Source organism: Panicum virgatum, chromosome 9K (genome assembly GCF_016808335.1).
Source record: "Panicum virgatum strain AP13 chromosome 9K, P.virgatum_v5, whole genome shotgun sequence".
In the NCBI taxonomy this organism is placed as follows: domain Eukaryota; kingdom Viridiplantae; phylum Streptophyta; class Magnoliopsida; order Poales; family Poaceae; genus Panicum; species Panicum virgatum.
The window spans coordinates 69,608,862-69,625,505 of NC_053144.1; the positions used below are offsets into that span (position 1 = coordinate 69,608,862).

Below are 16,644 nucleotides of genomic sequence, written 5' to 3' on the forward strand. Positions count from 1 at the left end.
CCTCGAACACAAGATTTTACCACCTACGATTTTACCACCAAGTGCCTAGATTTTACCACATCGAGCCCAGATTTTACCACCGACTGCCTACGATTTTACCACCGAGTGCCCAGCAACAAACAACTTGAAATACCACATCAGTTCATAACTTCTGACCACCACTACTACAGACCGACCAGTTCAAACATTTTGCTAACACCAATTCATTCATGGAGTACATTCTTTCCAAGTTAAGGCTAGATACAGATGTGCTATTTCATAAACCCGGACGTGCTACTGCATACTTTAGTGTCAAGGATGTGCTATTCCAAGATACAGGATGTGCTATTGCAATACTTTAGTGTCAAGGATGTGCTATTCCTAGATACAGGATGTGCTTTTCCAAGATACAGGATGTGCTATTGCAATACTTTAGTGTCAAGGATGTGCTTTTCCAAGATACAGGATGTGCTATTTCTAGATAAAGGATATGCTATTCCTAGATACAGGATGTGCTTTTCCAAGATACAGGACGTGCTATTGCAAGATACAGGATGTGCTATTCCTAGATACAGGATGTGCTTTTCCAAGATACAGGATGTGCTATTCCTAGATACAGGATGTGCTATTCCTAGACACAGGATGTGCTTTTCCAAGATACAGGATGTGCTATTCCAAGGTAATGGATGTCCTTTAGTGTCAAGGATGTGCTATTCCAAGATACAGGATGTGCTATTTCTAGATAAAGGATATGCTATTCCTAGATACAGGATGTGCTTTTCCAAGATACAGGACGTGCTATTGCAAGATACAGGATGTGTTATTCCTAGATACAGGATGTGCTTTTCCAAGATACTAGATGTGCTATTCCAAGGTACTGGATGTCCTATTCCAAGGCACAGGATGTGCTATTCCTAGATACAGGATGTGCTATTCCTAGGTACAGGATGTGCTTTTCCAAGATACAGGATGTGCTATTCCAAGGTAGTGGATGTCCTTTACTGTCAAGGATGTGCTATTCCAAGATACAGCATGTGCTACTTCTAGATAAAGGATATGCTATTCCTAGATACAGAGTTCAGGAGCATGGTGGGTACATGCTATTCAATGGGTAGTAGGCAACTTGTTCCGAACATCAGAATTGAATCGTTGCATTCCAATTTTTTTCAAGATTTAAGCCCACGAAAGAGGGAAATTGCCACATCATATTTCAACACAGTTGACAATTTGATGGGACAAATTTTGAAGGAGAGGAATCAGTTTATGATCTCCATGGGCGTGCAAGATGCCCAGAACAGCAGCAGAGCAGCTGATCCTCAGGGCGGTGACCCAGGAATCCAAGATGATCCCCGGAACGAGCATTTTGAAGCTTATCATGAGGTTGCTGCTGATCAACAGATTAGAATTGTTGATGGTTCTCCTACTGCTCCTCCTCCTGCTCCTGCTGCTGAAGATGGTAGCTCTGTTCCTCCTCCTCCTGCTGCTGATGGTTCTCTTACTGCTCTTGCTGCTGCTGCTGCTGTTGAAGTGTTTGTTGCCTATTGGGAGAGGCTCATACCTTGAAAGGGTCATATTTCCGCTTCAAAATATCGTCAACTGAAAATGATAGCACCTCTTTGTACAAAGCTTGTGCAGTTGCCATTTCAAGATTAAGCTGTTCACAATTCCCTGTGATTAATTAATCAAAACATGATTCCATTTCTACAGATAATTTGCTCTACAGATAATTTGCTCTAGTGCTCTCTAGTGAGATGATGTAAATGTTGCCATGTAGACAATCTAGATGCCTAAAAATGGCTAATCTTCAGTTGCTTGATTCCAGCCATGGATCATTTCCACAGTTCAAGAATCATATTCAACCTACAGCAGGCCTGAGATATGGAGAAAAAAAGAGAGGAAGGGTTCACAGGGGAGAAATTGACCGAGAACCCTCCGGAGAGGAGAGGCTAGGGCGCGGTGGAGCTTCAACCCGCCGGAGAGGAGATGCCTGGGCGGCTCACACGACGGCGGCGCTGGCCGCTGGTCTCGATGGCGACGGCGGCGACGGCGGCCGGCTTGACAGATCGGAGGAAGCAGGCTTGACAGATCGGAGGAAGCAGGCTTGACAGATCGGAGGAAGCGCGGCCCATCAAGCTGGCCAGGCCTTGGGCCCACGGCCCGCTTCCTCCGATGCCCTAATCGCGGTTATCATTATCGCGGCCAGCATTTTGAAACAGCCCGTGCGACGCGCTCGGCGGGGTGTGGCGTTCGGCCTTCGGGCGTTTATTTATTGGACGGCTGCTGCCACTCGGCCGGAGTTCCAAACGCCGGCGAGTTCACTCAGAAACTCACGCGACGCTGTGGTTTTTGTTGAGGATCAAAATATCCAATTAGCAAACTATCCATGACAGCAAAGGCCGCATGGACACCGTACGCGGAATTAAGTTACCACATGGGCAGCTGAAGAGATGGACAGACTGAAACTTCATGTACTAAGTTGTGCCTGGTTAAACTTGAGGGACTTTAAGGTTGTTCCTCCGTTGAAATTCATGAATTTTACCAAAGAAGAGGTAAGGAGGAGCATTGTACAAAACTAGACCCGGGGAGTGGAATAGTTTACATAGCATGACATATGTACCCTTTTAAGATGTATATATACAGAAAGTGTGGAGTCGAGTCGAGTTGCATGCGCAACCGTGTTGAATTATTGATGTCCCTAGAGGAGTTCAAAAGTTGTGCGGTTGTGTTGGCTAGTGGTGGTGTCATTGTTGGTTGTTGTGGTGCCCAGTCTGGGCGTTGTTTCTTCCTTTTAATATAATCAGCAGCTCTCCTGCCTGGTTCATTTGAAAAAAAAAATATGCTGATCTAATAAGATTGAAGAAAAGTAGACGTGACCTATGAGTTCTTTGCTATGCAACGTTTTTTAATTTCAGTTGAAACCCAATGCAATAGCCCCTCCACCAACGAGGAACAGTTGTCTTGCTGGTTACATTGATAATTTAGTGGGAATTTTTGCCTGCAGGTCTATGGAGAAGAAGAGTGGTCATTTGGGTTGACCTATGGTGGTACTGGAGTGTCCTGTTGCCCAGTCCGCCAAAATCCTGAGTACACATTCCGTGAGAGCATTGTTCTGGGAGTAACAAGCTTCTCAAACTCGGAAGTAAACCAAATCTTGATCCAGTTAAGTCATGAATGGCCTGGATCCTCGTATGATCCCCTGTCAAGAAACTGCAATCACTTCACTAACGCATTCTGTCAAAAGCTTGGCGCTCTAAAAATTCCAGGTACAACTTCTTTACAGGAGTAGTTTATTTGAAACAACAATCTCCTCAACTTCCATTCGTATATTAAACTAAGATAGATTATTACTTGCATAACCTTCATACATCCTTGTAATTTGATTTAATAAATAAATAAGCCCATATCATGGTATTTCCCCTGGGGCACTATGCAGTGGCGTTACTGGAGCTTTGCTAATTTCAAAGTGTCAATTTCCATTTGTAAACATGTATCTTTTTCACTTGGGTTAACTTTTAGTTTTCCAAAAAAAAATTATGGGAAGTTTTGCAATTTTGAAGGTTGGGTCAATCGTTTTGCAAATGCTGGTTATACAGTTAAGGCTGTTGCTGAGACTAGGGCACTGCAGGTAAATTAGATATATCGTTGCTGCTTGGCATTCATTTTCTGTTCAACCAATAGAAAAAACTGAATCCATAGTGTTATCTTTTTTCTTATCGAACTTTAAATTAGCCCTTAAGTCAGGATTGAACTCCTGACATCATTTGTACCGGTACAAAAATCATAATCACTTTAACTAGTCAAGACAAGGAGTGATTCTGCTAACCGATTTCACTCATGCAATTTCTGGATGATCAGTTATGATGTGATGTTCTACCTGATTCACATGTTTCTCCTATATTATTTGTTTTGCAGTTCAGACAGGTTAAATCAGATATTGCCAAAGCCAGCAGAGCAGCATGCGAATATATGACAGGCTTGGGTAAAAATAATAAGCTAAAGCGGAATCCTCAGCTGTTAATCAGAACAGAAGCAGCCCTAGGTGGCAGGGCAATTGGTTCAAGAACATTATCTCAGCAAGTGCGAATATTCCATCGACGAACTTTTCACGAGAGGCAGGGGATGATTCCCCGCTGCATGGCCAAGATGACAGAGAAGTGTCAGAACGGGTGTAGACTGTAGTGAAGCCACCACTAGCCGTCTTAGGAACCCAGTAACCGCTGAATGTAATAATTGGGTGGTGACGCATGTGGACGATATTGATATGTTTACAAACACGAATGTTATGCCTGAATTTTTTTTTCTTGTCATATACAGAAAATAAGGAGAGTTACATCTTGATTGACTAGTATTCTCTGAATGACTCTCACAGTGTGATCAAAAGGTGGTCATGCTGGAAAACTGTTACTAGCATGGCATGTTTCCTAGTAGGCCATATATAGATAGCTCCATCAGAAAGGGTTCCTGACCAGGATGTGGCTGCTGTGGATGGCTTTCAGAAGCACCGATGCGACGGAATGCACAGCAGCTGACGCTATCCTCGCCTTGATCTGGCCACGCCTCGGCATGTGCCTTGCGCTTCCTCCACCGCTTCTCCATGGAACTGCAGAGGCGGCGGCGGCGGCGGCTTGGTTGGTCATCTTCCTTGTGTCAGGGGAGGAGGAGAAGGGTAACCCAACTCTGCAGACTGCAGCTTTCGGTTTGTGTGTGTGTGTGTGTGTGTGCGCTTGTTCGTGGCGTAGAAGACGCTGGCTAGTATAGTGCCACTTTTATAGCGGTGACATACACTGCAAAGTGGTGGTGGTGTTAGTTGCTCACATAGTTTAGTTGGGGTGTTTGATTAGGCATCCTTTTCGTTTTTGAACTCTGACCATGTTATTCATTGGATCGAGGAGAACATCTTTTGGAGGTCCTGCGCTGTGTGTGGCTGTGGTAGGAGGGGGTCACAACGCTTTATGAATTGATTGATGCTACTGGATTAGTGTCAGATTATGTTCACTCTTTGCTGAGCTGTGAGCATCCCTCCCTCCCTCCATGCAGCTTCGTCCCCGGGAAGGTTTCGCTGTGCCGTGGTTTCTGTTGGGAGGGGGATCGAGGAGCATGCTGCCGTTTTTAGTTTTTAAAAATGTCAGTGGCGATCACATGCTCCCGTGCCTTTTGGCGGCGCTCTCATACTTGGGATTTGATTTGATAGTTCCCTTCTAGAAGCCATCCGAGTGGATAAATGTTCATGTTGAGGAGCCCCTGATTTTGAGCCCTCTTTGGGTCTTGCATCATCCAGCGGTAGCGCGGTTGGATGCCTGGACTGAATCAGATCAAACGTTGCCTGGTTTGCGGCTCGCAGCCTTGATTTCTTGTAGGGAGGGAGCTGGAGCTGGCATCCACCGAGGGGCAGCGAATCAGCGGTGCCGGCTGCCGGCATGTGCACAGTACACGCTTTGACTCGTGCGTGGTTGGAGTGGGCATTGACGGACGGGCTGCGTCTGCGTGCGTGGGCTGGCATATGTAAAAATGCTCAGCTGCGTGATTTCAGTCCAGCCCAACGAGATTGAGTTCTGGCCCGTTAGCTAGAGCCTCTTGGCCCATTACTTCAACCACCCACTTTGAACTTATTCTGCAGAACATTTAAATTATGTTTTATGTAATATCCACTACGCAATGTAAAGAAACAATAATTATAACATCGATACTTGTCTCTTGCAATATGCGTCTAGGTGGAGAACATCATTAAGCCGTAGTATCCGGAAACACCTTTACATGCTAAAGCTGATGAATAAACTAGTCTGTAATAGCTGTTTGGCTTTCAAAAAACCCATCAATGAAAATTCAGGTGGGGGATGCTCTCCCCCCGTGACCCTCAAAAAAAAGCTGATGAACAAACTGCCTCTCGTTTGAAGGATCTATCGTTGCTGGCGCCTGGCGGGGCGGATCCGGGATGGCGAGATGGACGTGGGCGGGCGACGCCAAGGCGGCATTTAAAGCCCGGCTTGTCGGCGCGCAGCTATCAAACGGCGGCCGCGCGCGCATGCAGCTGCAGCGACGGCGGCCGCGCGCGCCCTCCGCCGCACGAAGAAATCTCGCCTCTGTCCTGTGACAGGCCCGTATCTAGGCACGTGCGGGCCGTGCGACCGCACAGGGCCCTCGAATTTGAAGGGCCCCCAAAATATTAGATATATATTAGATATAGTCATGTAAATATTTTAATTTAGTTGATTGTTGATCCAATTTGTGGTAAAATATGGCCCAAATTGCTCCTAAAATATAAATCATTGTAGGCATATCACTTATCACTTTCTTTTACATGGGTGCTACTCGGGGTCACGTGTGTGATCTCGAGTGGACCTATCACAGCACCACAACCTCTCCAGGATTCCATATTTTGAACCTAAAATCGGCCTAATAAACCAGGCCCCTCAATGCTTTGTTGCTAGAACAAACTTTTTTTTAGAAAAAAATTTTGTTGCTCAAACAATAACAATTGTTCCAGCAATAAAAGAAATTATTCTGGAACAAAAAATAGTTATTAGACCTTTTGTGATGATTTAACTACCAGTCACACGTGTGACTTCTAACATTTGTGCTTTTACACAGCATATCGCGCTTGCCGGCTGCTATCGCTTGGTATTCGCGATCCTGCACTAGGCCACTAGAGCCCAGTCCATTGTTTCGCACAGGGCCCTCGAATTTGCCGGTACAGGCCTGTCCTGTGATCCCCTACCCCTTGCATGCGCCGTCAACGTAACGTCTCTGAGGACGGCGTCGCCCTTCCTGCCAATGTGGGCTTCACGTGGGACTGACGGCGACCACCGCGCGCCGTGTCCAGCGACAGCGAGCGGAGGCCATGATGCATGGGATGGGATATGAGCTCGAACGCGGGCGGAGCGCGCGGTAGAGGAGAGGAGGATACGAGAGAGAGAGGTAGGACGTCTAGCTCAGCTCGTTTATTTTAGCCCGACAGCTGTGTGGCTTGGCTGCAAATGTGAGCTAGCTCAAGGTCTCCGCGTCCGTCGCACAACAGGGCACGCGCCGCGCCATCTCAGATCATGTGTAGTAAGTAAATCTTCGCACTGCTTGCCAGCATGGCATGGACCGACGACGATTGCCCGTAAGAGCTAGCACCTGTCGCTCTGCCAGTGACAACTGAAAATAGAGGGAGTGCCAGGCTGCCAGCCAGCAGCTAGCTATTAGCTAGAAGCACTTGCGTGGGCTCCTCCTCTGCTACAACTACTACTCCTACGTACGGCTTGAGAGAGAGATGTTCTTGATGAGTTTCTAGGAAACCGCATGCAGCAGGTAGCCATGACACTTAGCTTACCACCGGCAGGTGCCTTGAGGACGTCCACGGTCCATCAGAGTCGGCGGTTTGGTTCCGGCAGGGCATCGCTGCCTGCCCGCCCGCCCGGTGGTGGCTGCTGCCTTGCGACACGAGCAAGGCACGACGCGACGGGCGGGGCCGCGCAGGGGTGGGCCGGGCGTCCCCGTACATGTCGGCGCCAGCGACGACACGGCCTGGTCCCGGCGCTGCCCCGACGCCCGCACATGTAGGCCCCCGCGCGCGCACGCGGCAGATTTCCTCCCGTCCAAGCCCCCGCCGCGCCGGTCAGATTCGCTGATGAGCCGCGGCCGCTGCCCGGCCGGCCTGCACGATCGCCAAGCATGCACGCATTATTGGCTGCTGGTCCCGACCGATCGCATGAGTCCAGGAACAGGCGTACCGACCCAGCCGACGATCGCAATTCGCATGCATCTCATTTCGAATTCGAACGAGAGAGAGAGAGAGAGAGAGAGAGAGAGAGAGAGAGAGAGAGAGAGAGAGAGAGAGAGAGAGAGAGAGAGAGAGAGAGAGAGAGAGAGAGAGAGAGAGAGAGACTGTAGGGCCGGCATGTGCTACAGGATGCAGGTCAGCTGGTGGATCATCGGATCACAGCACAATGATTTGGCACGCATGGCATGCGATCGATAGTCCACGATCTGACCTGCGGTGTTCATTCATAATCCTGAATCAGAGTCCCTTTCGTCGACTCATCTTCTCTGCTTAATTAAGGGGGAGATTACATGCGATGCGAGCCAGCCGATTGTTTATGCCGTCATTCCATTTGACAGGGTACATCGGTCGAGGAGGTGATGGTGGGATGGAGATGGCGTCCGTGCCGTTGCTTTCGTGTGCTGCTGCCGCGGCTCCCGTGCGTAGATCCTAGTCTCCTCCTCTCCCCCCTTTGAGACATTCTCGTGTAATTCGACAGGGACAAGACCTAAATAACTGTATTCATCGCTTCTGTTTTCCTCTCCGGTACGGTTGGTGGGAAAATGAGCAACCCCCAACACCGTACCGGCTTGCAGCTAGAGGCAATAGCAAGCAAATCGCCCGTATCCCAATGGCGCCCCCTAGGCGATCGAATTTGAAGACCTCAATGCCTGCTGTGCTATAGTTTGCGTTGCGTACGGAAGCTCAATTGATTTGATTTCTTTTTTCTTTTTATATTTATAAAAAAATGCCTTCCTTCAGACCAAGTCTCTCGAGGATTTGGTTAAGCGGCGTATTATTTGTGTTTCCCTGGTCAAATTTGAGCTTAATTGATATATAGTACTAATACTAGCCACGATGGATCGAGACGCATTTCAGCACTATTTTACTGTCCAGATCTGTACGTGTTTCCGGATCATGCATGTTCAGACGGACCCGTGCAGTCTTTGTTCAACACGATTTTTTTTTGACCGACAAATTAATTTGAGCTTAATTGATCGATTTTGTTTCCGGACTGATCACTGGCGACAAACACAACGGGCTAAACGAGTGCTAGGTCAACTGATGATTTCTTCGCCGGGAGATGCTTCAACGTATTAGGTTACAAGAATAGGATACTAGCGATTATGCCCCCCTCCCCACACACACCCAATCCTTAAAAAAACGCATGCATAGTTTGAGGCAGCAAAATGAGATGCTTTCAGTCGCCGTAATCTGTGTTACAAATTAATCAATGGCCCCACCAGCAGTACGTACGAGGCAACAAAAAGTTCAACTCACATGGACGAACCAATAGCCGATCAAAGACCTTAAAAGGGTGGAGTCGTGAAAGGGGTCGAGCGAACGTCTATTGATTATACTGTACACACGATCAAGCCATTCGCACAACGGTTAAATACATCCCTGTAGTAATACTGTCTGGGTATAGGTGCCAAAACATCATGTCAGGGGATACAAACAAAGAACTTGAGCTGAGATGACACAGCGCAGCAGACACTCTCGTGGATTCACATCAAGTTCGTCATGGATACCATGTGTCCCTGCGGTGCTATGCTATGCATCTTGTCCCTGAAAATTTGTGCAGAAATGGCATCAGTCCGAGAGCGCAGTGGCTGTGTCTGTGCAGTGTCAGATTAGTGCGTGCGGATCTGGTTCGATCAGTGGAGTCTACTAGGACGTACGCTGGACTTCTTGCAGTAGAGGATGGCGTCGCGGACGGCCGTGTCGGCATTGCCGTGGCACCACTCCATGCTCGACGTGGACGCGCGCGCGGGGCTCGCCGGCGCGACCCTGGGCCTCGGCGCCGAGAACCGCCGGAGCGCCCTGACCTTCCGGTACAGCGGCATCAGGAACCGGAGGTCCTGCACCAGTATCTTCCACGACGACGACGCCCGGCCGCGCCTTCCGGCGGCGAAGAGCGGGGGCGGCCTGGCGGCGGCGTTCTTGCTGCCGGCGACGCCGCTCCTCCCGCTGGAGGCCGGCGTGCTCTGGGCCGAGCGGTACAGCGGCGACGAGGGCGGCGACGACCGCGGCGCGCCGGGCAGGTCGGCGACGCGGTCCCCGTGTTGTTCTTGGGCCCCCTGGCGGCAGACGGGCTCGCTGGGGAGGAGGCGGCTGTTGCGGATGACCTGGCTGGCGCTGACCAGCACCGGGGACGGCGGGTCACTGCCCCCGCCGCCGCCGGGCAAGCCGAACTCGAAGTCGCTCTCCGTCGCGGTGGTCTTCGTGGTCCACCGCATGGAGAAGAGCTCGGCGGGGTCCATGTCGATGAAGGACCTGGAGCTGCCGAAGGAATTGCCGAGGTCGGCGTCAGCGAGGCGCTCGAACGACGGCGCCGGCGCGCCGCTCTTGAGCCACCCGCGGGAGAAGCTGTCGCCGAGGTGCTGCAGCGAGGCGACCTCCATGAGCGCCGGGCGGCGAGATACCAGAGCACGGGCGGGGGTGATGTGGTGAGCAGTGGGCGCGCGCTGAGGACAAGCACGGCTTCTCGGCACGCACAGATATAGGCGCCTCGCCGTCCCTTTGGCGGCGTCTGGCGCAATGTCCATGTTGCCCCCAGTGGCGCCTTTCGGTATGATTTTATTTTTATCTTAATTTTATCCCGTTTTGGCTCATCGCTGTCATAGCAACATGGATTCAAAGTCTTGTTCCGTGAGGAACGTATCGGGTTTTGATGTTCAGGTCGCTGTGCACGGACGAAATTTCGACAAATACAAGCTTACAAAGTACAGTGTGTATTAATATTCATTCAGGATTATCCCCATTCATGTCATTGGATCATAGAGTACTCCTATTAACCTGGATGCGGTTCAGACGGGCACAAATGAAAAAGGAAGAATGAACGATAGAAAAAAAAAAGTTGAGAAGGCTCAGCTATCTGCATTCGTGATGGCAAATCCTGCAAGCAGGCATCAGACGTACAAGGCCCCAACGCTGGCAAGTCATTTCGTAGCAGATTAGGCAAAACGACAAACATCGCAACACCTAATCCAATCTGGGCACCCTAAATTACTTGTCAAGGACAAACTTATGTTGCCAAGGGAAGAAGATCAAACAAAGAGGAAACCCAAAAAAAAATTCATGAGGCCAGGGTTCAGTCCGGTTGTTGAGATAATCCTGACAAAAACGCTCGACAACGTTGCCGCAGCACGGGCACCTCCGCAGCCCAGCCCCGACGACGTCGTGTCCCCCTGCTGCGTGCTCCGGCCGGATCGACGGCTCAACGCGTCCTATGATGCCCAATCCTCACCTGCTACGGTTCATCTTGGATTCGGCTCCGCTGCGAGGAGAGATCAGAGGACAGGACACGAGCAGCTTTGCCTGCTACGCGTGAACAGGAGCGCTGGATCCTCTCCTCACGTTGCACATCCGCACAAGTTGCTGGCAAAGTTTGGGCATCTATCCATGAACAGTGCTCTCTCATACTGAAAAAAAAGATGCTCTCTCATCATGTCGCCTTGCCCAATCTCGGATTGGGGCCGAGCATGCGGCATCAAGCAGGGGACGTGTGTCCACAGTCACAAAGATTCGGGGTCGATGGGGTCGAGGGACGAGATACGGTTCTCGTGAGAGGTTTTTACAAGGTGAGAACGAAAACGACCCCGTGTTTCCGAGACGAGATCTGTGTTTCCGGATCGAGGAACGGTACCCTCGACCCAGAATCCTGTGACTATGCATGTGTCAGGCGATGAGGGAGGGAACCAGCCTTGGGATTATGAAATGATGGGTTATGGGTAATAGAATACGGTTCAAGGATCAAGATCACGCATCGCATGGGCATGGTCCAGGCAAAAAAGGTTTTGAGACCCTTGAACAAGGGAGACTGTCTGTGTAACCATCTCACGGTAACGACACCCAGACACACGAGCTCTCTGTTTGAGGCTCAGGTTCCACTCGTGCGGTTGTCTCAGCTTGGGTTCTGCTGCCAGCGACAGGCTCAGCATCGATGATGCTTCTTAGACAGCATTAGTATTTCACCAATGTTAAGCGTTGAGGTTTAGTTTAGATCCATGTGGAGGAAGAACTGTGGGAGTAGGAGAGCTGCTGCAACCGTCCAAAGTACAGTTTTGTAGAAATGAACATGAATACTGAAAGATTACAGTACTAAAAAAACTTACTAGAATGAACTATGTTCATGAATTCATAACTGACCAAATGAATTCATAACTGACCATGATGGGAAAACTTAAATAGATGAAAATTAGACGGAAAATTGTGTCTGGTGTATATTACACCCAAAAGCCGTAGATGACCCACTTGACGCTTCAAGTTTGGCAATTAAAACTGCCATGGTGGTAGTATACATGGCTCAGATTCTTGACAGCACCATCACTGATCATGGGCACAAACGAGGTCAAGCAGCAATTTAGTTGCATACGGGGCTATGGGAGGGGGTGTGGATGCAGCTGGGAGTGAGGGTTGGAGAACTGCTGCCATCCAATTATGAGGAAAAGAACTTCCAGGAGGTCAGGATATAAAGAGTATACACAATAATGTCCACAAGACATCAGCAGATGGGAGGAGAAAGAGAAAAAAATAAAGCAGACGAAAGGCATTCAAAATGTCAAAAAGACATAAAAGTATACATGATGTAGTTCGGTCATGTACGTTACCTCTTGAAGCTATTGACGTACACGCCTGACTTTTCATGCTTGGGAAAGAAAATTGCCGTGTTGATTTTATTCTGCCTGATCACGGAATTGGCAGCTCAGCTGTTACAAAGGAAGGGTAACAATTCTATGGGCCACAGCCACTTGGAAAAGAACCTCAACTGTGGCGCGCAAGTGAAAAAGAACCGTTCAGAACTTTTTGGGTGCCACACTTTCTCTTTTTACAAATGGTCGGGGCATAGTGACCACAAATAGAAAAAGGTATAATGAAAGTGTATTCTTCTTCTGATTTTCAGAACAAAGAGATATCCTCTGAAATTTTTCTGGAGCACTTTCTGTTGCAAAAAGCATCTAACAAGGCCAAAGTGTACCATGATTCAACAATGATGCCATTTTGTGCTCCAACATAATAGAGCCTTTTGTATAAGAACATGAACACTGGAAAACATTGAGAGGCTCAGAACATAGGTAGAGCCATTACGTTAAAAAGAAAAGACCCAAAAAAAGGAGGAACAGCTGTGCCAGTATTGTGGGAGCACAAGTGGTAAAATAGTGGAGCAAGGTGGCCAAGAAATGTGCTCACTGCCCTACACTGGATTTTACCACAGATCTTGTTCCCAGCACTTGATATCAACATTAGGCAGCAGCTGCACATAAGAGCCGACCATACCTTTGAAAGTTGCTCATTCCGGTAATCCTTTTGTGGAACACTGGGGTACAGGTTGCCCCCACAAGGTTATAGCTTTCTAGGAGTTGTGATATTCCCGTCTCTTTACTCAAAGCACTTTTCATCATAATATCAACAAGTATATATGGCCCCAAGAATGCACATACAATGAACTGATGCTGGCATCTCTTTTTTATATAAAGCCTAAATCATTACAGACATATCATCTCCAATTAAGAAACTAATTATTACTTATTTATCTAGGCAGGAAAAGGAGTATTTTAGTATGGTTCTCGACATGTAAAGTAGGAATTGCATTGTTTTGACAAATAGTTGCAAACCCAAACATCTTGTGTGCTAGAAAAATCACGAGTTGAATAGGAAATAAAAATCAGGTCAACTTAACTTTCACCAAATAAATGTCTATGTATAAAACCAGACTGGCCAAGTCAAAGCCAGAACAAAAACCAGTTCTGTCTCTAGCAGGTTACCAGAAGGTAACTGAAAGGTCTTGACCGTTTCTGGATTTCTAGTTAAAAATAATTAGGTGTTTGAAAATGTTATGGCATGGTTCCTGCTCCATTTCCATATCTTCTCCAAATACAAAGGCTAGAAGTTGACATTAGTAATCAGCGTGCTTTGTCATCTACTGGTTGTTAACTGGTACAACTACACACTCCTAAGGATGATGCAAGTTTAGCATGCTGTAAGTGTTCCTTTGAACGTCGGTCATATGCTGGCTGACCTAGTTGCTTGTAAAATCAACAGGATAGCAATTAAACTATTAAGATTTGCATGTCTAAGCAAAACTGCAATCCTACCATTCAATATCATCTTGCACGATGGATGAGAATAAAATAAACTCTTCCAAAAGCCTTTGCCTTTTTAAAAAGGTATGATCAGAATTCAAATTAGAATAAATTTCAGGCTGGGTATATTAGTACCCATACAGAGAGAGATTTCATGTTCATGCAAGAAACTAATATTCCAGTTCGGTTTAACCTTGGTCTGTAGAACCCTCCAAATAAACATGTTACATGAGCTCAGCTCAGATGTGACATAGACAGTATATTCTCAACAATGTTCTCGTAGCATATGCCATAAAAAATCTCTTCCCCAAAGCAGGTTAGGTTCCTTACAACATTAAAACTGCAACATGTACACCACTATCACACGATCATGACAATGGGTCATGGCTAAGGGGTCAGGCTAGTTGAGCATGATAGGCCCAGTCATGTTTGCTTGGGCTGATTCGATTTGTATTTGGGCTTGCTACTATATGGATTAGGTATGAGGGATGAGGGCAACAGGCAAAAACAGGCAACACATAGTACCCAGCATATATTTCAAAGATGTATTGCCTATCAAATGGAGGGAAGAACAACAACAATCAACAAGAGAATGCTCCAATTAATCAGATATATGATTTTTTGGATTTAACAAATATGTTAACAACTGTGTGAACAAGACAATAATACAAATTCATAATCAAGAGAATCAGTAAAAAAAGATGAAACTGAATGATTAAGAACTCTATAACTGTTGGTTAATGAGAGTTTTGATTTTCTAGAATTTCAAAAATGCAAATAATATACATGCTGTCTAGTTTAACGTTAAAGAAATGCTATAAGAGCCAAAACAAAACAAAACAAAACAATTGAGCAGCACAGAACCACAGACATATTTCTGACGGAAAACTAATAACCAACTGATCCACATGGGTAATAGGAACAGAAAGCTCTACTAACACAGTTTCACTATATCAATGGACGCTGAAACGATTAAGATTCTTATTGGCCAGCCAGTTAAACATTACATCACCAACCCAAAAAAGAATTAAATCTTCAGGGGCATATTGGAAAGCATTCCAGAACTTCAAAGAAAAGGGCATGCAATGTAAATGTTAAACTCAGGAAAAAAAAGCAATGATAAGGCTGCCTAAAAATTCCCTTCCCTACACCCCACAATGCATGTGTCCTACAATCATATCAAGTATCTTCCATACAGTCATGTGATTATTTCCATGGTTATTAAAACGTCGTGAAAACGTCGTTTAAACGACGTTTAAACGAAAAAACGTCCCTAAGTCTTGAAACGCTTGAACGTTTTGCCGAAATCGCGTAAAACGTTCGTTTTACACGTTTAAACGTTCGTTTTCCACGTTTTCTCGTGAAAACCTTTGAAACGAGGAAGGGTTGGCGTTTTAGGGGGCTTCCCATTCATAGAACAAGGACCCCTAGTCGCCCCCATGGCCCACCCCTGTCCAGATCGAGATCGAAGCCGCCTCCCTGCCGCGTCCTCCCTGGCTCCCTGTCCGCCGGCCGCCTTCTCCCTCTTTGCTGGCCGCGGCCTCCCTCTCCGCCAGGCGCGTCCTGCCATCCTCCCTCTCCGCCGGGCGCCTCTTCCCTGACCGTCGCCCGCCGCCTCCCTGTCCGCTGGCGCTGGAAGGCGAAGGTCGCCGTCGCCCGGGGCGCCACTGTCCGCCCGCCGTCGCTCGGGGCGCCACTGTTCGCCCGCCACTGTCCAGATCGAGATCGAGATGAGCTCCTACCTGTCCGCCCTCCGCCGGCCGCCTCCTCCCTGTCCGCCGGCCGCCTCGTCCCTGTCTGCCGCCGCCGGCGGGAACGAGGGGCGGAGGGGTGCGTCGGCGGCGCGAGCGACGAGCGGAGAGGAGCGGCGGCAGCTTGAGTGAGGGGCGGAGGGGAGAGTCGGCGGCGGGGTGGGTTCGATCTGAGAGAAGGAGCATCCGTCGTCCGCGGCAGCGTCGGCGCGAGCGAGCGGCGGCAGCGCGACTCGCGGGCGACCTGAGGGGCGGAGCGGAGGGGAGAGAGTCAGAGGGGTGAGTGCCTGAGTGGGCTGGGGCCTGGGTGGGACTATGGGAGCGGGCTGGGGAGCAGCGAGGGGCTTAGTGGGCTGGGCCGTTCCCCTCTTCTACCTTTCCTCCTTCTCTTTCTTCCTTTTTGCCTTTTCTCCCTTCATCGATTCATACTTCTGCCATTTTCAAATATGTTTAAAACGACGTTTAAACGTTCGTTTAAACGCCAAAATTTTCCCTCCATCGTTTCAACGTTTCTATTAGAGTATACATATGGCAGTTTACGATACGTATATCTACAACTACCAAATATACTCTAATAGTTTCATCGTGTTAATAACCTTGATTATTTCACATCGTGTTGATGATCTTCAGTCAAGTGTGTGTTCAAAACTAGTTGCAAACCAAGAGAGTAGCATGACAAATGACACACATCTACAATACATATAGTAAAGCTGGCAGGATCAAATCCATGAAGCAGCCAGATATACAAGTCATCAGATGAATTTTGCAAGAGAAGATTGTACAAGTGCATCCAGAATTCAGGGTTTGTTAGAGTCGATCATGATCCATGGAGTACCAAACCAATCAAAAGAGAATATCCTTAAGGGCCTCAGAGTAAAGTGATTCGCAACCCATAGAAGCAGAAAACGGTAACAGCTAAATCATGCTATAATGGTATGGTGGCTTTTGCTTTTGCAGTTATTTGGCTTATTTTTATTGACCTATGTCCTCACTGAAAGCCAGAAACTAATTATATCCCTGAGTAATTCTCCTAAGAGCATAACAGGTATGGTATTAGACTACACCATCGTGAATCCACCACAGCAAA

The 16,644-nt window shown here is 47.9% G+C and overlaps 1 protein-coding gene and 1 long non-coding RNA gene across 2 annotated transcripts; one reads left to right on the top strand and one right to left on the bottom strand.

The window, feature by feature from the left end:
• Positions 1-2,897: 2,897 nt before the first annotated feature.
• LOC120647492 lies at positions 2,898-4,865 on the top strand. The gene is made up of 3 exons (XR_005664821.1): positions 2,898-3,242; positions 3,537-3,604; positions 3,892-4,865. It is a non-coding gene; the product is annotated as an uncharacterized LOC120647492 (long non-coding RNA).
• A 4,031-nt stretch (positions 4,866-8,896) lies between these two features.
• LOC120647494 lies at positions 8,897-10,207 on the bottom strand. Its single transcript, XM_039924305.1, has 2 exons — positions 9,403-10,207; positions 8,897-9,289 (listed from the first exon to the last, which is right to left on the bottom strand). Exons 1-2 carry the CDS (start codon positions 10,123-10,125, stop codon positions 9,275-9,277), a joined length of 738 nt encoding a protein of 245 aa, XP_039780239.1. The 5' UTR covers positions 10,126-10,207; the 3' UTR covers positions 8,897-9,274.
• Positions 10,208-16,644: the final 6,437 nt, after the last annotated feature.

Coding starts and splice junctions, on each gene's coding strand:
- LOC120647494 (XM_039924305.1), bottom strand. CDS start 10,125: ATGGAGGTCGCCTCGCTGCAGCACCTCGGCGACAGCTTCTCCCGCGGG.